The 21,672-nt window shown below is 41.4% G+C and overlaps 3 protein-coding genes and 1 long non-coding RNA gene across 7 annotated transcripts in view; 2 read left to right on the top strand and 2 right to left on the bottom strand.

The window, feature by feature from the left end:
- Positions 1-188: 188 nt before the first annotated feature.
- On the bottom strand, positions 189-11,305 carry phf3 (PHD finger protein 3). Of its 4 annotated transcripts, none has more exons than XM_061086979.1 (16): positions 11,153-11,305; positions 9,758-10,008; positions 9,253-9,369; positions 7,822-9,151; positions 7,232-7,514; positions 7,062-7,113; positions 5,285-5,444; positions 5,046-5,202; positions 4,821-4,937; positions 4,472-4,594; positions 4,230-4,374; positions 3,939-4,125; positions 3,707-3,854; positions 3,524-3,613; positions 2,542-2,737; positions 189-2,451 (listed from the first exon to the last, which is right to left on the bottom strand). In XM_061086979.1, exons 2-16 carry the CDS (start codon positions 9,990-9,992, stop codon positions 752-754), a joined length of 5,040 nt encoding a protein of 1,679 aa, XP_060942962.1. In that variant the 5' UTR covers positions 9,993-10,008; positions 11,153-11,305; the 3' UTR covers positions 189-751. The 4 variants fall into 4 exon arrangements, with proteins under 4 accessions (XP_060942962.1, XP_060942963.1, XP_060942965.1 ...); XM_061086980.1 differs by having other exon boundaries at positions 7,241-7,514; XM_061086982.1 differs by having other exon boundaries at positions 5,285-5,399; positions 7,241-7,514.
- Positions 11,303-13,259, top strand: LOC133020426 (uncharacterized). The gene is made up of 2 exons (XR_009682923.1): positions 11,303-11,463; positions 12,799-13,259. It is a non-coding gene; the product is annotated as an uncharacterized LOC133020426 (long non-coding RNA).
- si:dkey-103j14.5 (isoaspartyl peptidase/L-asparaginase) lies at positions 12,745-17,125 on the bottom strand. The gene is made up of 7 exons (XM_061086983.1): positions 17,096-17,125; positions 15,862-16,058; positions 14,237-14,379; positions 13,943-14,106; positions 13,576-13,694; positions 13,268-13,378; positions 12,745-12,953 (listed from the first exon to the last, which is right to left on the bottom strand). The coding sequence occupies exons 2-7, from the start codon at positions 16,046-16,048 to the stop codon at positions 12,745-12,747; spliced, it is 933 nt and encodes a 310-aa protein (XP_060942966.1). The 5' UTR covers positions 16,049-16,058; positions 17,096-17,125.
- Positions 17,126-21,567: 4,442 nt separating this feature from the next.
- Positions 21,568-21,672, top strand: part of khdrbs2 (KH domain containing, RNA binding, signal transduction associated 2) — a 58,762-nt gene continuing 58,657 nt past the window's right edge. The window contains exon 1 of the mRNA XM_061087899.1: positions 21,568-21,658. Within this exon, the coding sequence (XP_060943882.1) occupies positions 21,568-21,658 (91 nt within the window). The remainder of the gene's footprint in view (positions 21,659-21,672) is intronic.

Raw genomic sequence — 21,672 nt, 5'->3', positions numbered from 1 at the left:
AGTACAGTTGTCATCTGATTTGTTATGTATAATAGTGCTTTTAATGGAATGTATTTAAATTGTCTAAATCACAGCAGCTTCCTCTGTTCTGTTTATTTGCCGGTGGCAAGCAACGTCAAGGTGCATTAGCACCACCTACTGGATCTTATTCTCACTGCTCCAATCTCACTTTGTTTCAAAGACATACGTTTTTATAATCAACAATAAAAAAGGATTAGCTTTATTACGAACTGTACATAAACACACGGTGCAAAGGCACACTTCATCTCTAATTTATACAAGCCAAAATGTACATACTTTATTCAATAGAAAGTAAGTATATAAAATATTTAAGCAATTTAAAATAAATGAAGTTGAAAAAAGCAAAGCTGCTTTTTAGAGCCATCCTTAGAGAAATGTTTTCTGTTACATTCATTCAATATGCTCAACTGATACTCCTCACCAAATGGTCCACATACACACACGTGTTGTATGTTACCACGACAATGACAACATGAACCGGTCGTCTGTAGTCAGTACAGCAGCGGTACAATGTGACTAAAAATGAACAGTAAAAGGTTAAAAATTTGAAAAAATGTTCCGTTGTTGAGTTCTTCTTGGTCTGAAGAATTAATGATGGGTCATTTTGGCTGTAAAATGCAAAATGGAACTTCTATGAAGAAAGTGGCTTATAAGCCGCAGGCTGGTGGATAAAACAAACAAGCTGTGACAGTCTTTCTAGCGCTGTGCTGCTTTAAAATTAAAATAATAATTACGAGTAACTGTCTTTTGAACTTCTCCGTCCATTCTCATAATCAGAGTCCCGTCTGTGTCTGTGTCTGTCCTTGTGGCGGCTGCTGTATTCGTCGCTGTGGTGCCTCTCTTTCCTCTTCTCAGCGTGCCGGTCCTCTGAGTGGCCGTGGTGCCGGCTCCTCTCCCTGTACTTGTCGTCCGAGCTGCGATCGGACTTTTTCTCCCGATCCCGGTCTTGGTGTCGGCTCTTTTTCCCGTGATGGGCGTCCCTGTGGTGGCTGTGCCGCCCGTGGTGGTCTCTGTCCTCTGTGGTCCGCGGCCTCGCCCACGGGTCGCTGTACCGCTCCTCGGGACGCTTGTTGTCTTTGGCCAGGGAGGGAGGCTGCTCAGAGAGCTGTGAGGGGCTCTCAGTGTTCTGTGACTGAGGTCCAGGATCCTGGGAGGTGCTGTCCTGATCGCACGTCGTACTGTGATTCTGATCCTGGGTGTTTGGTGTCGAGAAAGTGTTATCAGGAGGACCACTAAGGACGTCGCAGCTGCCAGGTACCTGAGGCTGTTGCAGTGGTGCTGCTGGTGGTCCCTGTACTGCAGGTGGTCCCACTGTTGGTGTTACGGCAGCACAACTCTGGGACATGGCAGGATCTTCCTTTTTAAGGGAGCTTGATTGAACAGCAGATTGGTTTTGTTGCTCAGGTTTGTTCTTGGCCTGTGAAAGCTGTAAATATCCTTGGTGAAATGTAGTAAGTGGATCACTCCTAGCGCTGCTCGGCACAGGAACAGGTTTAGGACTTGAAGTCGCTGGCTGGCTGACTTTATCCTTTTGTAGCACCGTTGTTTTATCTTCATTTACACTGGAATAAGCTGAGGACTTCTTCAATATTCCACTTAAAGGAGGTTTGTAGCTATTTGTGTGATCTGTTACAGTTTGGGATTTTGATTGCAACAAAGAATTCCCTTCAGTCGCCCCTTTTACGGTTTCAGACAAAAGGCCGGCATCGCCTTTGTTTGCCGAGGCAGCGCCGCTAGTTTCAGTCCCGCTCGGAGCCGCTGATAGGCTTGCCAGGAACGCTTCAGTCGGTACATGTGGAGGCTTATCTTTCAGAGAGATAGGTGCAGTGTGGATCACTACTGCAGCATCTTTTCCGGACGAGTTGTTAGGAGCAGATATATCAGTCGGGCTGGAGAGCTCTGGTTCAGCTTTAGCAGCTTTGGGCTCTTTCTTCTTGATGACAAAGCGCTCTCGTTGGGAAGCAACTGTTGGACTTTTGGAGTTCCCAGCCGATGCCTCTGTTTTTGAAGGAGCTTGGATCTTAGGGGTGTCGTCTGCTGCCGGTGCTCCTCCAAAATCTGGCAGGGGTGGCAATTCCCCACCCCAGCCCAGCAACACACCTGGAAGAAAGCGCAGTGGTTTATGTGGCTCCTGATTGGTGGGCTCCTCTGACGCCGATGTTTCTTCAAGAGCCTCTTTAACAGGCTCATCAACAGCCTCGGTGGTGTTAAGTGGTTTGTCTATCTCTTTTTTATGCACTGCCGTCAATGAAGAGAGAAACAATTTCTCATCCTCCACTATTGTCCTGGTTTCTTGAGCGGAAACGGTGACGGGTTTGATTTCAGGCATAATCCTCCCGGTTTCATTCAATTCCACGGGAAGAAAGTCCCTTTTTGATCTCTGGCGAATTATGAGTCCGAGAAGAAGGTTGGGCCGGTTGTTTTCTAAACCTGTCAAATCAAAAGATTGATTCAGTTTAAAAGATAGTTAGTAAGATAAATGATTCATCCGTGTGAAAATTGGTCAAGTGTTCAGGTTACCTGGGCCATCAAAGGGAACAAGCTGATGTGGAACTTTCTCAACGGCACCCAAGGGAATGAGATACATGTCCTTCACTTGTTTCCGGTTATTAGACACCACCCCGAAACGCCTCCGACTGCTGAAGTAGGCATACAAGAGAGTGTAGGAGATCTCATCTTCATCCGACTCGGGGGAGAAGCGAATCAGGCACACCTCCTTTAATGAGATCAAAAGGCATGTGTCAGTAAAATCTTCCACCCGTGTACGAGAACTCTGATTTAATCAAACGGAATTGAACGCTGGAATTTGAAATGTCAGAATGTAAACCTCCGCTCTTGATCACACTGAACCACATGCATTAGTGGACGATTGCATTTAAACACATAGACTTCAGGATTTTCTGTGTAGACTCGTACTAAATCAACAACTATGATCCACTAGAAGTGTGTGGTTGTGTAAAGGCCTGCATTTTGTGTGTGGGATGTTTCTGGGCTGCTGCCTTGGGACAGTGGGTGTATATCCCTCAGCCAATAACAACATGCAGAGTGTGAGGGTAGGACAATACAAAAAATGTTGTGTGTCAGAAGTGTTATCTAATCAGTGACCTGTGCATAAATCCAGACGTATTGAAAAGGTGCAAACAATAGATTCTAACGTTCTCTACAAATGTGCCAGCTGTTGATTTGTGTTTACATCAATTGAAGGTGTTAGAAGCAGCTGTTCCCGACAGATACAACAGAGACTGTAACATCAAGCGTCTATTTTAATATTTACCACATATTTAAACCCATGTCATCTACCTCCAAGATTTATTACACAAGTGAGTTGTGTTTATTTATGCTTTTGATCCTAACCACCGCATAACAATCAGAAAACAACTGATCCAGGGAGGAGGAGCTGACTTTGAATGATCAACTAGTAACCGGCAAATCCTGTGTAATATACCTTTAATGACTGAGATGTGCTATATTCATTTTCAAAAGGAATGCTGTCAAAACTCACTTTTGTTCCACTTGCCCGAATCTTGTCCAAATAGTCCCACACCATCTGTGGACTTATCCTCCCGCCGACTTGGATGCTGTCTGGCAGGTCCTGTTGGGAGGTGGAATCGAATGTATTAACTGACAGACCTTTAAAAAACAGAAATCAAAAACTCTTAAACATGTTCAGTTGTGTCCACATTACCTCAGTCGCATTATCCAGATTGCCCGAGACAGGGAAAGCTTTGGTCACGAGCTTTGCCACCGAGTGCATGTGAATGAATCCTCTCCACAGGGACTGCAGGTTGGAGAGGAACAAGGCCTCTTCATCTCTTCCAGCTACGTGATCTGACCTGTGGCAAACAGAACAGCGATGGAGCACTCTTGCAAAAAAACGAGTTACACATAAGAGCCACGCAGAGAGTCAGAAATAATACCTGGATTCATATCCTGGCCGAGTGCTTCTGAAGCTCTCCTCTAAAGCTGTGAGGTGCAGGTCGTCTTCAAGTGCGGGTCCTGCTGTGCTTTTTGTCTCTTCTGATTTGGTGGACTGCCTCCTGACAACGGTGGTGGCGACCTTGACCACTTTGGTAGGGGCCTCCTCCACAGGGGGGGCCATGCGACCTTATAGAGGGGAAAAGAGACAAATGTGTAACAACGGAGAGTTGATTATTGAGAAAGAGCTCCATGGCTCAGATCAGTTCTTTTACTGATGTCAGGCGTTTTACCTGTACAGATTTTGCAGTGTAGGTCAAACAAATGAGACTTGTGTTGGCCTGTAGTGTCTTTATCAGTCTTGGTGTTCTCAGCTTTGTCCTCAGGTGTTTTTGGAGGGTCTGTCAATACTTCTGTCAATTTGGGGGAAGACTCCATCTTAGAAGAGCGAGGGAAACAAAGACATTCAGGCAAACATGTAACCCTCTTTTACTTGTATATATAATGCAGAGTAATAATTGAAATGTTGCTTTACCTCTTCAGGCTCAGGCGTTTTTTGCGGCTCTTGACTTTCGATTTCAATTTCGCCCTTGTGTGTGATCTTAGTGATGGGTCGTCTCTCTGCCTCTCTCTGATCTTTTTCAATCATCTCAATTGTCTGTAAAGGGAGGAAATCATTATCATTCGTTTATTAGATGGCTACTTAAAGTCAGAATTTTCAAAATACAACCATCTATAATGAAAACAATAATAAAAGCACCAAATCCACAAATGTTAATCGTACTTGCTGAGCTTAACTTCTGTGACATAATTATCGTGAACTGTCATGGTGAATTTATGCGATAAATTGAGAAAATATAGACTAAGCTTTTAGTATTACTTACATGTCGGTTCTCCCTTTGTCGCCAAGCAGCCAATTCTTTTGAGGCCAGTTCCTCAGGACTCATTCGAATTAGGTTACTGGGTGAAATTTCCCCTTTGAGAACTCTCTTAAAGAGGACCTAAAGAAAACCATTCAAACAAAATGGAAATGCATTGATATTCAAACTGTAATACAACACCAAGAAAACTCTTCATGTGTGTTGTGCCTGATTTGAAGTCGTACTTACATTGTTTTTAGTATCTTTGAGGTTAAACATTAGGCTTCTATACTTGTTCTTGTATTTGTTGTCAGTATCTTTATACAAGTGAAAAAGCTCTCTCTCTGTCTTCTTGGCGACTTCAACAGCCCGCTCCACTGAGATGCTCAGTTCTGACTCCTTCAACCTAAAAATGCAGAGTCACAGTTTTAGAGGAATTGGAAAGCAATTTCACTATTTACTCTTACTTAAGCTTATGAAATACTTGCCTCTGTGTAAGGATTTCTTTCAGAGAATCACGCACACTCCGTCTGATGGAATCCACGGACACAGGTTTCTTTGAAGACGAAGTTTTACTCTTTGCCTCTTGTTTCAGCGAAACGCCTGTGACGACAGAATAAAAAGATGTGGGGAGCAGGTGAGGGATATCTGCGACCACCAGGAGCAGAGTTAGGAGAGAAAAAGGTGACATTCAAAAACAGCTGATGTGAAAAACGTTATCGTCTCTAAGACATTGGATAACAGCTAATGAGATTTTTTTTTCACCCTTTTCTTTTGTAATGAACAAAAAATGCACAGTTGGCACATTTAGATGTAGCTGTGGATGACCTTCACACAACAGCAGGTAGTCAAACTATATAAGGCAGCAACAAGACGGTGGCATTGGGTTCCCAATATGGAAACAACAGAACACAACTATTATAAGACTCCCTTACACACACTTCTTTTTAGTTTAGTTTTTTTTTATTTTGCCTTCCCGATTCCCAAAATGACTTCCACACTCACTAGTTTTAAACTCACTGTAAACTTTGCTGAGTTTTTGAAGTAAAAACATTGAGCTGTGAGACAATTCCTAAGGGAGTTGGGAGAACTATGTGCCTGCATCTTTTTAAAAATACAATGTATATGCGCTGCTTTTCCTCAGTATTTTAACACTGGCAACATGCTACACCCATATTGCAATCAATCTCGTCTGTCACCCGCATGTGGGTAGTTATGGCATTCCAGTATTATATTTGGTCTCAGAAGACTCAAAAAATATAGTTTATATCGATATTTCCTGGTTGTCTTGATATGTATATATATATATATACACACACATGCATAAGCGGTAAACCTTCAATAACACCCCCAGTTTTTATTAAAATATAAGCAGCTCCAGTCCAACTGAAAAGCTGTCTGTATGTAGCAGGTTTATTTTAGATGGCAATAAACCGCCCCTTCTCTCTACCAGCAGTACCTGCAGACTATGAATCATGGCAGCGGCAGCAGAGGGAGGAGGACAGAGGACAGGAGGAAGGACTGATGTATAAACTCTTCATTCTCACTAAGCTTCACAAAGTATTTTGATGTCAGGAATATTATGGATTTTACTGACATTTCAGATTTGTTCCCAGTGAGATAGTTAGCGTACACGGTGACTTTGCAGCAGTAAACTTTACAGTTGTTACTGTTACATTAAAATCCTCAAAAGAAATTAGTCAATAATCTGCATGTACCAAGATGCATCAGTAATAGTCTTGTAATCACATCATAGACTTCTGAATGAGAATCAATGAAAAACTTTAAACCTAAATTTACCTTTGATTAATTTCAAATCCCTACAAGAACCCAGAGAGCACCTAAGGCCTGTGAGACCTTTAGAAAAGTCCTGTGCAAGTGTTAAAAGTTTTTTGGGACAATCTTTCAGAGCAACATTTATGTAGTAGAAAGAACAACACAAGTACATCCGTTGACTTAAACAGTCAGAAATTTTGATAAAATTTAGACAATCAATGATTCTATATCCCTAAAATCCCTAGTTTGATTGTTTAATGCTTTGATTTTAGAAACACCAATTCACTGAGGTGGATAAATGTTCAAACAGCTGTAAAAGTTGTGTCTTCAAAAACTTTTGGCCAGTAGTGTATGATTCAAGTTTCGAGCATACTTGCTGCTGAACCTTGTCATATTTATTTTAAATGGCAGATCAAAGGTCTTATTCTATTTTTCAACCTGTCGTGATAACCTTCATTTAATCTTGTATATAATTCTTTAATAACTTACCTGTTTTATAAGCTCCATCTCTTGCATCTGCAGACGGTCTTCTGTCAGGATCCTATTTTGAGAGAGAAGTGCAAAAAGTCCATTAGTCATATGATAAGTATTTTTTTATATTTTTGGTTGGGTGTAAAGGATTTAAATTTCTTCAAGGCATTTTCCCTGTCGGTGCTCACCTTTCTTACCGGTCTGACTCCCCCTGATGTGAGGCTCTGGGAGGATCCTGGTTCTGGTTTGGGTTTGGGAGGCAGCTTCTGGTTCAGGACCTCAGTCTTTGCTGGAACTTCTGGCTTGGGTGCCCTTGGTGGCTCAGGCTCCACCTTCCTGCTCTCTTCGTCACAGCACTTCAGGCAAACATACATCTCGTCCTCCTCCTCCATTTCACGTACTTTTGTCAGGTCGAGACCGACGCAGTCACCGTGGAACCAGTCCTCGCAGCGACCGCAGCCCACCATGAACCTAGACAAAGTACGGCTGTCATTAAGAGTGTGTTTTCAAATTAGCATTCTGGACACCAGAGCACTCTGAACAAACAAATGTTACACCAATTATAAAATTCTGTTTACAAGTTCTTTATGTAATTGTGCTAATATTGCATGCTCTGCTGATTAAAAGTCAACAATTCAGTGTTGTTCATAGTTCTGCAACAAAGAACTTTAACCCTGTTGAGTTGAATCTACAACATGCACTAATTAAATCTGAGTCACAATCAATAATATGGCTGTTGTACAATAATTATCTATATTTGGGTAAGAGCGGCCCTTACGTGTTATTGTGGTGTTTTTTACACAGGCCACAGCAGTTGTTTCCGTCCCACACGGTGTCACTGTTCGCAGGCTGCTCCTCGGCCGCTTCCTTCTTGGCAACAGGAGCGTTATCTGGGATGAAGAGCTGCGGCTCTTCCACGGACGTGCTTCTTCCACTTTTACTTTTCTGTCTCTGAAGGATCTTTTCTGGCTTTTTCAGTTTGGGCTTTTCCTGTCCTCCCTCTTCAGGCGTTTTTAACGTCTGGCTGGGACGACTGTGCACTGGTTGAGCAGACTCCACTTTAGACTTAGTAGGAGCGGGCGTTTGTTTGGTCGGTGGCTGCTGATCACCAACACGGTTGCCAGACAATGGACTCTTCTTTAATGCTGAGCTAGATGGAATTGGTGGTTTTGGCTTCACTTTAGTGTCTCCTGTGCTTTGTGTCCTTTGCACTTTCGAAGCCTGCTCACTTTGGGTGTTTTCTGCGGGCCTTTTCAAAGGCGCAACTTCTTTCTTGTCCTTTAGAGGTTTATTTTTGTGCAGGTCACCTCTTGGGATGATTTTCGATGGCGATGGATTTTGTGATACTTTATGCTCTGTTATCGCGGTTTTTGGTTTACATGAAACCAAGTCCTTATTCTTGGCAGGAGTCGGTTCTTCTTTAGATTTAAGTGGATTTTTCACCACATCCAGTTCCTTTTCTTTACCTACAGTCTTACTAACAGTAGTTATGTCGTTCTCGTTGCATTGTGGCTCATTAATATCTTCTTTTTCATTACTCATTGGCTTTTGCTCTTCAGGAATACTCTGATTGTCAAGCTTTGTCTCTTGTGTGGACGGGTTCCCTTTTAACGTCCCATTGGAGGTCTGTACATCATTGGGATTCACATAGGGGCTCAGCCCATGGACTACATCATCAGCAGTGCTCTTCTCACTCACATCCACCTCTGCCACACTCTCAGCTATGGGATTCTGTACATTGACGGCATCAACCGGCAACACGGTCAAACCTTTGTCCACAACGGGCAACATATCCTCCTCAAGGCACACGGCCTGCATTGTATCAACGTCTTGTGTATAAGAGGGTCCTGGAAGCAACTCAATCTTGAATCCTGCAATTGTGACTGTCAACCGTCTCAGTACAACCGTAGGATTCAGCCATCGTCTTCCTTCAAGATTATTTACGTCGATGCGTCCTCCTTCAGTTAATTCTTTCTTTAGTTCTGTGCCTTTAATTTGTTTCTCAATGAGACACGGCTTTTCTAGCCTGTCGGCCGGTTTCCTTCCAGGTCGTCCTCGGGTAATGATGTTGCTGGATGTGTTAGCGGGTTGTGGACCATCACTATTTTCTGTTTCAACAAGAACCAAAACATGGAAAATGGTCACTCACTAGATCTCTAGTTTAAGGATTTCATATAGAAGAAATCTAAGTGCACGAGCACCAACTTACCTTGTACTGAATGATGTGGACGTTTCTTCGGCCTGCCAACAGGACGCTTCACTGGTTTGGTCTCTTCAACGGTCATTTCACCGCTGAGACCTGTGGGTGCTGAACCATCATCACGACCTGCCAACAACAAGTAGAAGAAATAATTGTGGATTATCTCCTGGTGTATCACTATGAGGGACAAATAATCTACAGAAAATGTAGAGCACATTTATGACGACAGTGTGAATTTGTCTAAAAAGTGTGTAATAAAAGGATAAAATAAGAAACCATTGCAGCACAATTTAATTTTCCTCAAGTGTTCTGCAGCACCTAACAGCTTGCTCACATTATGCACTTAATACATAAAAGAGCAAGCTTTTGACTTCTTTCATCAGGTTATCCAGGTTATTCTGAATTGCTTTTATCGTGAAGTAGCCACGTGAAGTAATTGTAGTAGCATATATTAGTAGGCATATAATCAGAGACTAGAGTCAGTAAAATAAAGTAGAATTGTTTGTTGACGTACCTGTGGAGGTGGCAGCCGGAAAAGCTGACTCCTCGTTGTCCAGCAGATTGAACTGAGAGCTGGAACATCCGAACATGGGATCTTTATCACTGAGCATGTTCTTCAGTGAATCGTCCAGCTGGAGTCCAGACCCTAACTCATTACTGGTCTCACACTCCGAGTTCTGACCTACAGCCAGGGAGTCGTCCAACTGGTCACTGGGTATTAGATGGTTTAAGGTCTCCACACTATCCATGAATGCTGCTGCCCTCCTGCAAAACGACACAGACAGAGCAAGTCCGTATGATCAAGTAAAATTATAGTGATAATGCTTGAATGAAGCTCTCATGCATCATGTGCAACATCCTAGTTGCACGTAATACAGATTAGGCTCAAGAGACAAGCCAGAGAGGTGGTAAACAAATATCCACAGCTATTCCCAGCTATTTTGAGTAAACTTCTACATATAACTGCTGGTAATCAAAGTGCTAACAAAGCAACAAATGGCTGTGTACTGTCAGGTCGATTAAGGGCATTGCTAAACATTGAATTAAAGTCAGAATCGTTGCACAAAGAGCGACAGATGAGCGAGGTTTCCTCCAGCAGCTGTTTGGTTTTGTAGCCTACATGTTTACTCGCCTGCACTGTTGACCCCACGTCTCCAGCCTCGACTTGTTTTGACCATTTCTCTGATCCACCCAGTTGTTCTACTTCTGATCAGCTTTACGTGTTTTGAATTTAAAAGCAGGAAAGTGTTCACATCCTCGACGTGGAGTGTTCTTAGACTGACGCTACTGTTAAATGATCTGCAAGTTACCAGAGTTGTTTAAAAAAAACAAGCACGACTACAACAGGCCAGAAAACTCAGCTGTGCTCAAACCAGTATCATTAGCTCCTTAAAAATCAATCACACTGGTGCGAAACCATCTTCAGGTTGATTTAATCTCACTTGATACATCTCGATATCCACATAAAACACGGACAACGTGTGGCCAAGCTTTGCCAGTGAGCTGTTTGCTAGTTAGCATGCTAACGTAAGGAGGCTAACAACAAGCCGCTGCAGAACGCGTCAGGAAGCTATGTTAGCATGCTAATGGTAACTTGTGGGAGAAGTCTGCACAGGGCAACTCAGTGGTTTAGATTATCGCACCGGTAATATAAGCAGTGTTTCCGCAGTTAGATACGTGTGCAGGAGAAGTCAACATATGCTGGATAAAACATGTGGGTATTAGGTTACACAGCTCGATGCTAACTCTGTCATTCAGGCTAGCTAGGCGCCGCTAGCATAGGCCCTAGATACCAAGTTTGTTTGTAGCCTTGGAGCTGCTACGCGAGCACGCCCACACGCACCCCCTCCAACGCTGGATATCCATCGGGATATTTCGACATGTCTGAGTAAATATAATAAACTCTTACTTCTCTCCCGCGTCTCTGCCGTCCGACTCGCGTAAGGTTACATAGTAGCGCCGCTGCTCCCAGTAACTTCCTCTAACTCCGCCGTGAATCGCCCCAGTGCTGCAAAGCCCCTGTCAGGCAGCGTCACGTGGCTTGTGTTTACAGGAAGCATGGCAGCGACCACAGACCCAGACCCAGTGAGGTCCGCTCCTGACCCACCACAGACCCACTACTGACCCACCACAGACGGCTGCTCACAGAGATCACACCGCTTCAGCTCCAGCAACACGGGCATGATGTGGACGATCTGGCTCCGTAGCTGCCAGATCCAGGTCAAAAGTTTGAAACATGTTTAATGTAGTTAAGGTCCGGGTAGGAAATTTACATATTCTGTAGGGGGCAATTTTTGCCCACACTGATTGAAATCCAGGATCATTTGAAAGAAATTGGGGGCACTTGAAACTTGTGAAATAACATTTAATCTTTGTTCAAAATAATAAATATACTTATTTAGGCTTACAGTATATGAGCAATTGCCATTAAATGCCAATAATAAGACTATTAGGCAGTAATCTACAGATTCAAAGTGTTTTCTGATTTTTTTTTAAAAAAGGGCCGTTTTGCCCTCGTGTATTTCCGACGCTGGTTTAGGTACAAGAATAATATCTGGATATGCCTCATATATAACATTTTCAACGAAAGGGAGAAATCATTTAGAAATAAATCTTTCTATTCTATTTAATTTTTTATTTGAAAAAATATGAAAATTCTACACTATATAATTTTTTCCAAAACCAAAATTCAGTTTTAAAGTTTTCGTTTTTCCAATTCTAGGCTGCACTCTTATTAAAAAACGGTGGAAGTAACATTCCTGACATTTAATTCAAAGTCTGAATGAGGTTTGTATTCACAGTCTCTCTGAGCAGCAATTGTTTGAAAGGCTGAAGCCGCGGAGACAAGCTGTTGGTCAAATAGAGCAGATTGATGAATGAATGAGGCTGTTGTTACTGTTTAGAGGTTCATAAAAGAAAACAAACAACACATTTGATCTTTGTAAACCTAAATAGTGTTCGTGTTTATTTGCATAGTGAGTCCCATCTCAGGTTGGACCTGTCCACTCACCCAAGTCACAATATTGCCAGGTGTCAACAGGTGAAACAAAACTCTGACATATTTCACAGACATCCAGGACTTGTATATACTGACAATCAATAAAATGCACCTATAATAGGGTTTAAAAAATGAATCCACTTCTTCAGGTTAGATGTGGAAAAAATAATACACTGCTACAGAAACTTTAGTAAAATAAACACATCCTATATTTGCATATGTGGTATGCAATTAGAAAACGAATCTAATGTATGTTGCTCGACTGACTGAGAGGTCTCCAGATTTATGCACTGTAATATTTATAAGGTGTTAAATTCATTCAACGTATGTAGAGTATGTAGATCTGACAAGAAAACACTGTTGATTACTTTTGGCTACAGACAACAGTAGAGAAAGGTTCAACATCGCAAATTAGTAAATAGTAAACACATAATTAAAATACTGTTCTCTTTTATTTTTCTCAATACTGTGTTTTTGTAATGAGGACAAAGAACCTAAAATTGTTATTTGGAAAAATGCTCTTTTAATCTTTGATCTGGGTCTAATCCAAACCACAGAACATCCTCTTCCACTGCTGCCCAAGCCATTCGCTCTGTGGTGAACGTGGCTGCCCACTGCCCTGATGGAGAAACTGCAATCGCACCCCCGGCACCTCGAACACGCTCGCCCATGTACCTCAGAGACAACTGTGAGGCGTCTGCCACTGATTTACCTGTTTGTGTGGGGGAGAGAATAAAATATGAAATAATTATACTGTTCTTGCTGCCATTGTCAATGAAAATAAGTCCTGAAAAGGTAAAAACTCGGGTCGAGTCATTGAAAGAAAGAATGTTAAAACATCAAACTCCTCACACCATCAAATCAAATGAATGTTATAATGAAATACTGTAGTTACTCTGAACTGGGAATTATATAAGACATTTGCACTGTTTCAATCTTATTGAAAAACTGTCTGATGCTTTATAGCCAAATACACAAATTCTGACATCAACAAATAAAGTCTTGCTAAAAAACCTGATATTTTACCTTGTTCAATATGTGAAAGAATGAGTCTGGCCAATGTGACTTTAAGAATGGACTCTCCATGACCGGTACAAGACACTGCACCACTGCAGTTGTCTGCATATCCTCCAGAGCCTCATTTACAAGAGAGAGCAGGAAAAAAAAGTTTAATCATTTATAAAATGTGTATTAAATGCAACTCAATTTCATGCATTGGTGTACTTATATAAGTTATACTCCAAGTTGTGGGGAAAAATGTAATTAAAATCTGATTTTTACTGCAGCTGAGGATATAATGTGCTGTTTGAGAGAGTTAGTCAATTAATTCTTACCAATAATCGGAGAGTCTCCTACTCTGCCAACCATTTTATTCCTGATCCCTCCAGTTGATGTTGCACATGCAACATTACCAGCACCGTCCACAGCAACTGCTCCAACTGTATCATGGGCCCTGGAATGAGACAGAAAAACACATGATTCAAAAGACACAGAAAAAGCACATACAGTGTAAACGCCATGTTTGGTATAGTACACAAGAGCGTTGTTAGAAGCCTTCATACTGAACAATTATATAAAGGTATTTAATTATATTTGGGGTTATTGTCAGGCTATTCAGACGGTATGTGTTCAGATTAATGAAAATTTTAAGCCAAGATAAGAAAGTGTTTAAAAATAAAGTCAGATGCTGCAGATACAAACCATTGAGAGTTAAATTCCTCCATCACTCCAGTGGAATAATTCTTCTGCTTCTCCCACTCCCTCCTCTCGTTCTCCGTCACCAGAGTCTCGGGGGGGACTGTGGCCACGCCGATGCTCTCTGCAAACATGTTCGCACCTCTGCCTGTCAACATGACGTGGGCGGTCTGACATTTCCCATCGCAACAAACATGTAGGAAAATGCAAAATATCATTTGTAAGAACAAATTAAAAACATTCATGAAAATATACATCAGTAGCTCTGTGCCGTAAGACCAAAAGTATTTCAGATGACACCTTCTCCATCACCGCTCGTGCCAGTGACACCGGGTTGGCAATGTTTTTCACACAAGACACAGCACCACAGGCCAGCGTCTTTCCATCCATGATGATGGCATCCAGCTCCACTTCTCCATCTGTGTTTAGTACTGCTCCGTGGCCTAGAATTAAATGTTACAGTCAGTAACAAACTTAAACGGCATCTCAGACAAAGTTTTGATGCACAATTTAATAGTGTTGGTGCTGAGCAACTCAACAGACAGACATGGTGACAGAACTTTGGGTGAAGAGGTTAAAAACTACAGCTGTTTATCAATGGGCGGCACGGGGGTGCAGTGGTGAGCGCTGTCATGCCACAGCAAGAAGGATCTGGGATCGGACCTGACGACCAGCTGGGGTGTGTAGGTTTCACCAGGGTCTCCGGCTTCCTTCCACAGTCTTCAGTTACATTACCGGTTACCACTTAGGTTAATTGGACACTTTAGATCGCCTGAAGGTGTGAATGTGATCGGGGATTGGCGGCAGCACACCCGCAAAGAATTAGCTGAATAGATCATGTATGTAAAATACTGATTATAATAATAATCATCATTTGCATTTATATACAGAGAAACAGGATAACAAAGTGTTTCACAGACATAAAAACAGAGATTACAATAACACTACAAGTCGTTTACAAGTTTAAACACGTTAATGCAGGAGACACTAGATGAAACATCTAATTTAAATAATGCAAGAGTTTAACAAGAGGAAACTGAGGTAGCTTATCTAAAAGACACAGGGAGGTTACAGAGCAGCCCTTCTCCCTGAGCGACAGCTGGCTAACAGATCGAATTGTTCAAGGAGGGGCATGAGGGAAGAGGAGGGCCGCTATAATTAAGACAAGGCCATTCAAGTGATTTTAAAACAGGGAATTCAATTTTAGAATCAATTCCAAAAACCACGAAAAACATGTGCAATGAGGCGTGGGTGGGTGTGATGTGTCGGGAGCCCAGCGAATAATGAGCTGCAGTAAATTGCAGGATGTAAAGAGGTTGTCTGCCACATCCTCACAGGTCCACAGGGCGCTGACAACAGAAGCAGCAGGACTTATGACCAAGGTATTGACTGACCGGCTTGTTACACTGACAGAAAACTATATGTATATAAACTGATTCATGTGGGTTGTTTTTTAACGAAGCAAATATTATATATGTTTATCAGACAAAACAGACATGATGATTTTTTTCCTTCAAAGACTCCATCTGGCTCTACTGCTGGATTACGGAGATGAGCCCCATAATCTGAGGCCGACATGACCTTTGTCCACCACCATCCCCCAGACTCCTCATGGAGCCAAGATATACGTTGGCATCACCACCAGCAGATGGAGACAGTTCACAACAGACAGAGCTGGGTGAAGAAGATGGTGACCGGTGATTGGATCCTGAGTGGAGGTGGAGTTGTTGTTTTTTAAACTGAGTTTAGTGAAGCAGGAAATCTACTTGTCTTGCTTTTATTGAGAATCATTGTGATCTACATTTCAGTGCAGATCCGATTGGAATAAACGCCCTAATATGTTGATGAGCCCACGATGAGTGTAAATGTTTCATCAGTGTCTATTAAATGAGTGTCTGAATGTATCACAAAGTAATTCTGTATACCTGCATCGAATACAGTGTTGTCTTCCAGCGCCCTCACAGCTGCTTCCACAGCCTCCACTGCAGTTCCTCCACTTTTCAGCAGAGAAAACCCCTCACATGCTGCAGCCTTGACTCCATCAACAGAGGCCTCGGCCAGGTGGTCTGGAATGGCCCACGCCCCGCCGTGCACGACGATGACCGCTGACATCTCTGACTTCCTGCAGGGCAAAGAGACGTGGAAGTTTAGGCATGTTTCACTGAAGTTGTAGCCGAGAAAACATTGGATTACTAACATTTACAGTCTCTTCTCTATGTTTTTAGTTACAGTTTTCTAAGACGTACTATCAACCCACAACTGATCTTGATTTGAGACAGTTTTATCAACTGCAGTTTTCAAGGTCAGTGAACTTTAAAACTTGACTGTATCTGTCTTCTAAAATAGACCTTCAACATTTTCTCAGCAGAGCAACTTTCATCACAACCAAATTCCTTATGCATTCACATTTATTTTTGTTTAAATCTTATCCTTTTCAGCTTCCTTTTTTAAATGAATAGCCTCACAATTTTCTACCATTTTGTTCCCGTACTTGACCTGATTATCATTAATAGTACTGATATTTAATTGCCACCCTTTTAATTTGTTGAAAGGAATACACATTTACAAAGCAGGACACATGCACTATGTATATAGGTATATGCAATCATGCAAAATAAGTTTGAAGTAAATAAATCACAGAAAGTATTCAAGGATATTAAAGATAGAAAGACATTAGAAAAAGCTAAAGGAAAATAATATATAATTCTCTCATTATCACACTTTAAAGAGATATTCCTTCAGTCTTGTTACTTTTTTACAACAAACCAAAGTCATTATTATCCGAATTAAAATATAAATTATTATCGTTAATATTAATAATACTTTGAAATAAATACTAGCATTCTCGCTATTAGGTTCAAAACTATTATTAGTTTGGCATAATATACACATTTTAAATGAAACATAAACAACATAGGAGTAGGTCAGTCTAACATTGACAGTATTTATATCAAGTTAGGTAATTTATAATGGTTAATTTAGCAGCTTCTCTTTCTTCCTGTGTGTTTCTGACGCCTCTACACCGCACTGCCTGCAGGGCACGTGTCTAACACCACTGGAGTGAAGTCTGTGAACCAACAGACACTAAACACTCGTTCACAGTTTGTCAACAACATCCTCCAGCTGTTTGCAGGTGCGAACATCTGGATCATTCCTTACCTTCCTGGATCTTCACACTTGAACCTCTCCGCCATTCTCACGTGTTTTCTTTAGATGTCAGTGTTTTTGTTCAAACTCATCACCTCTAACTTGACTAATGTCAAATCTGATTCGATAAAAGATAAGAGTTCCGGTCAAACGTTTCAAAATAAAAGCCGTCTTGGGTAAAAGTTTTTTGGGATAAATATTTTTTAATAAAAGTTCAGCAGATGGATGTCACAATAATTAATATAAGGGCAGCTATTGTACTGCTCCTTTAAACAACTTTTAAACAATGTATTACTACATATATGATCCAGTGTGTCCAAGGTGGACTAAGATGGTCAGAGTGAGCGTCATGTCTCTGCCCTACTCAGACTTGAACATGGCTTCAAAAACCTACAAATAAAAGGCATGAATGAGGCCTCATGGTGGTCTTTTCTAGTTCTCCGGCCAGTTCTGATACACATACAGTCCTTTAGACTGATCTGAATTAACATTAGTAGTGTTTATAGCTGTTTTACTTTTTTATTTGAAAACAACTGATCGTTAGATTCCTCTGTCCAGCTTGACAGAGGCAGGTTGTAATTGGGGCCAAAAGGAGGACAGAGTTTATCAGTTGGTTAAGCAATAACAAAGGCCATAGAAACAGCTTCACATAGTTATCACCACCGTCAAAACCAAAAGATTGTTGAACATGTTAATCATTCATCCAACACTGGAGCTTCACTAAGGAAATGTGACAGAAGTGAAGAATCAAAGTTCCACAGAACAAACTTGGTGATCACATGGACACAGTGAGAACAGCTGTCAGTGGTACACAAAGTTACAAATATCACACACAAAAAGCATTGAAATTAAAACAAAACTAAAACAAAGACACAAAAATAGAAGGGATGAACAAAACATAAAAAAGCAGATAAAACAAATAATAAATCTTTTGCAAATTTAAGAAAACCAACTAAGCCAAGGTACTTTAGAAATTAAAGGTTTCAAAGGCTTCTCTCCATTAGTGTTCGCGAAATTTGTAATGTTGCCATTTGACCACTAGAGAGCTGTAAGAATCCATGAAATCTTAGTTGAAAACTAAATGGTGTCAGTACTGATAGAGTCTTAATCAGAAAAGAAGTGTTGATAACTTTTCTTTCCCCCAAATAGCATGCAGCAGTCTGATAAAAAATCTTCTCTCAGCACTGACAAACATCAGTTTTCCTCTTTCATATTTGTCAAAGAACCCTTTCTGCTTCTTGATGTATGTTTTTATTCTCTCTGATTTCACCCGAAGATACAACCATACTTAGAGATTACAAGATGAAACCACATATATACAGTCACACTCAATATTAACCATACTCACCAGCAAGCACCAACAGCAGCAAGATTATTAATCATTTCAATGAATGAAATTACACAAGTCCAGGTCCAGCGAGCATGAAACACAAAGACATGGGCGTATTGGTTTTGCCTAGCAGAAAAACATTGTGTCTCTTCTCAATACACAGTGATCAATAATTAATTTAAAAGAAAAGAGGACGTGCAAATGTGATGTTATAATCAATATATTCTAACTATCTATAAAGATAAAAAAGTTGGTTAATAAGATATTCGTGTCTTTTTTTATAGCATTTTAAACAAACCCACGTGGTTGTTTGAGCTCCTGAAACCCACACACGACATATTTCCGTCTCCAAAACAAACCTTCTACTGAAGAGTCAATGATTAATACTCATGACACTAAAGGTGAACTGAGAGAAATCATTAAAAATGTAGAGTACTGATTAATGCCAACACTTACCCACATTTTCTACAATTAGATATTAAATAATTAAATTTCTGCTCTTACAAACTTTGAGATAAACAATCTTTTTCATTGCTATTGAAGTGTGAAGATTAGTGGATAACCTCTAAAAGAAGAATATGCGATTTCACAGACGAGTATTGTGGTGTGTACTGTCTCGTCACTGTTCTATGACAAGATTATTCATTTTTCAAATTGATAATTCAACCAACTCTATATATGTGTCTATTTAAAGGGATAAGAGGCAGACATAAGTGAGTGTGTTCCCGTCACACTCTTTGTTATTCCGATCAGAGCATTCACAATCATCTCTAAAGGTCAAGTAGAGCTGGAGTTTGGTCTTCCACCAGCTTCCTCTGCTCAAAAACTAATTTGTGAGTAAGTACAGCAGCCAGCATCCTGCGCTGCAGATGACTTTGAGATTCAGATCAATATCACAGCTGAAGGGGACAAGAGAGGCATTGATACGAGATGCAAACATTCGTGCTTACATCGCTGACACCACCAGTGCTGCACCTTGACGAGTGAATAAAGAATCGCAATGATAACGATTCTTTGAGGTGGTGTCATGTCTTTTCCTCTTCACAAACAGCAACAAGCTCTCCTTAGCTCTTTGAGACACACTTCAATAGAGGAAATGAAACTTGTTATGCTGGGATTTCCGCTTTGCTCTCTTACAAGCTAACAAATATAAACTGCAAAACATCTTCTCTTGAGTGTCTTGAAATAGTTTGTATCCACATCATCGCATATTTATTTCAATCAACTTAATTTTACATTATTGAATATCCCTTTGGTTTTAAATGTGCTATATAAATAAACTTGACTTGACTTATTGCATTACATGCTTTTGTATTGATACAGTTAGTCTACTAATTTAAAACCATGACTGTGAATACAGTTTTTTTAATTCAGATTTAAACAGAATGTCTGCATATTAGGATGTGATTACAACTAAATAAAAAAACAGTGTCAGAAAACAAGAACAGACTGTTGTTATCAAATACTTATCCATTAGCAAAAATGTCAAACAGGAAACAGCAAACAAGAGCATATTTCTAGACAGGTATAGTTTTGCAGAGCTTTTCAGAAAGATGCCGAAAAGTGATTAAACCATAACGAGACATAAACTTTCTTTCAGACGTGATTAATAAAGGCGTGGGATCATATCAAAGGCTGTGAGGACAGACTGATGGGAGCCCAGTTGAACAAACCTATTACTCAATGCCGTTTATTCTATTATGCGATGGAAAAGTTTGAAAAAAACTGCCTCTTCACCACAGCAGGAGAAATGTGAGTCATGCAGGTGGTGTCCAGCTCCATGGGCAGCGACACAGAGGCCATAACTGTGTTTTCCTCCCTGAGGCGAAACAGCCACTGGTCACACAGAGCATTTGTTCAGTGTGGAAGAAAAAAAACAAGCTGCTCTGTGGGGAACTCTGGAAATTAATGGAAACTCAGTCAAGAACGTAATTGGATCAGATATGTTTCCCGTTGATACGGTATTATCTCTCGGTAGAATGGCATCACTGATTCAGAAATAATTGATCTTTGCCATATCAAAGTCAGTCATAATTTAACCTGAGAGGACAATTTAACCTGAAAATAAAGTATATGTTATAATATGCTCTCGTAAGGACTCGTTGGGGGGCCTGTACTCAAAGCCAGCCCTCCCCATTAGCCAAATAAGCGGCTGCCTTCTGCCCCAATGCCACCAGGGGCCCCTCCGAAGTGACTGTAGCTATTCTAATGCTTTCCACTGACAGTCTTGTATGATAGGGCGACAAGTTAGGATCATACCGTTTGCCTGATCCAAAATTGGCAACAAAGACATTGCAAAAACTTGCAGGTTGGACGGTCCAAATGCCTAATAGAACATGTTTTAGTAACAGGTCGTTACTAAAACAAATCTTAATGTTTAACTATTTATAATCTATTTGGCACTTTAAAAGTTGTTAATTGTTTATTTCTTTCTCTACATTGCACTTTCCCCTAGGACAGATGTATAAAACAAAGCTGGTCCATCTGCTGTGAGGCAAATGTACAGGACCGGCTCTGCTGGTACTGAATAATGGTTAAACTACAATGGTCTGAAGACACACAGCTTCTGCAGTGTTGTTCCTCAGTTTATTGCTTCTTTTGGGGACTATTTTCAACATCAAACTTTTAAAGAAAGCAACTGAATCTATTATTGAAGTGAGATTATTGCAGGGACCGTGTTGGAGCCCCGGCTAAATGCAACCTCAACTTTTTTTCTCCCCTTTTTCCATTCACCCCCTCACAGCACAATTACTCTGCGCTCAGCGGGGACCGTCTTTGTTTTCCCAGCGGCGCCACGGTGCCAGAATGTGGCCAATAATGTATGTGAGTGGGGGCGGGGAGGAGGGGGAGAGGCAGCGGTGTGCAGCCCCACTGAGGGCGGCGGGGTGCTGAGGAGAGGACGGAGAGGCAGCAGCAGCAGCAGAGATGGACTCACACCTCTGAAGCACAACTCAGCCTCCAGCCGAGCATCACGGACTAGTTGTCTTTTCTCCCTTGGTGTTTGTTCTTTTTGGCGCTTGGTGCCCTGGTGGAGTGGAGCCGCCAACAGCGCAGGAACCGGGGAAGGTGTTGAGTTGCATTCCGACGCTCGTCCAGTCCGGTCCCGCACAGTCTCTCACCTGCACGGCCGGAGAGGAGCTCCGCGGGCACAGCCATGAATTCAAATCAGTGCTTACCTGAACTGGTGGAGGAGAAGAACACCCTGGACCCTTCTTTTGTGCACGCGTTGCGCCTGCTTGCAGAAGGTAAGTCAGGTGTT

This window comes from Limanda limanda, chromosome 15 (assembly GCF_963576545.1).
Source record: "Limanda limanda chromosome 15, fLimLim1.1, whole genome shotgun sequence".
Taxonomy (NCBI): Eukaryota; Metazoa; Chordata; class Actinopteri; order Pleuronectiformes; family Pleuronectidae; genus Limanda; species Limanda limanda.
The sequence above is the reverse complement of the archived record's forward strand: the minus strand, read 5'-3'. Positions and strand labels throughout refer to the sequence as shown.

Excerpts from the sequence above, each read along its gene's own strand:
- phf3 (XM_061086979.1), bottom strand. The coding sequence starts at position 9,992 with ATGGATAGTGTGGAGACCTTAAACCATCTAATACCCAGTGACCAGTTG. Across the intron at positions 9,152-9,252 it reads TCCACATCATTCAGTACAAG|AAAATAGTGATGGTCCACAA; the intron begins GTAAGTTGGTGC and ends TTGTTGAAACAG. Across the intron at positions 2,452-2,541 it reads TGTTCCCTTTGATGGCCCAG|GTTTAGAAAACAACCGGCCC; the intron begins GTAACCTGAACA and ends TTGATTTGACAG.
- si:dkey-103j14.5 (XM_061086983.1), bottom strand. The coding sequence starts at position 16,048 with ATGTCAGCGGTCATCGTCGTGCACGGCGGGGCGTGGGCCATTCCAGAC. Across the intron at positions 14,107-14,236 it reads CACGAGCGGTGATGGAGAAG|ACCGCCCACGTCATGTTGAC; the intron begins GTGTCATCTGAA and ends GGGAAATGTCAG. Across the intron at positions 13,695-13,942 it reads GAGGAATTTAACTCTCAATG|GGCCCATGATACAGTTGGAG; the intron begins GTTTGTATCTGC and ends GTCTCATTCCAG.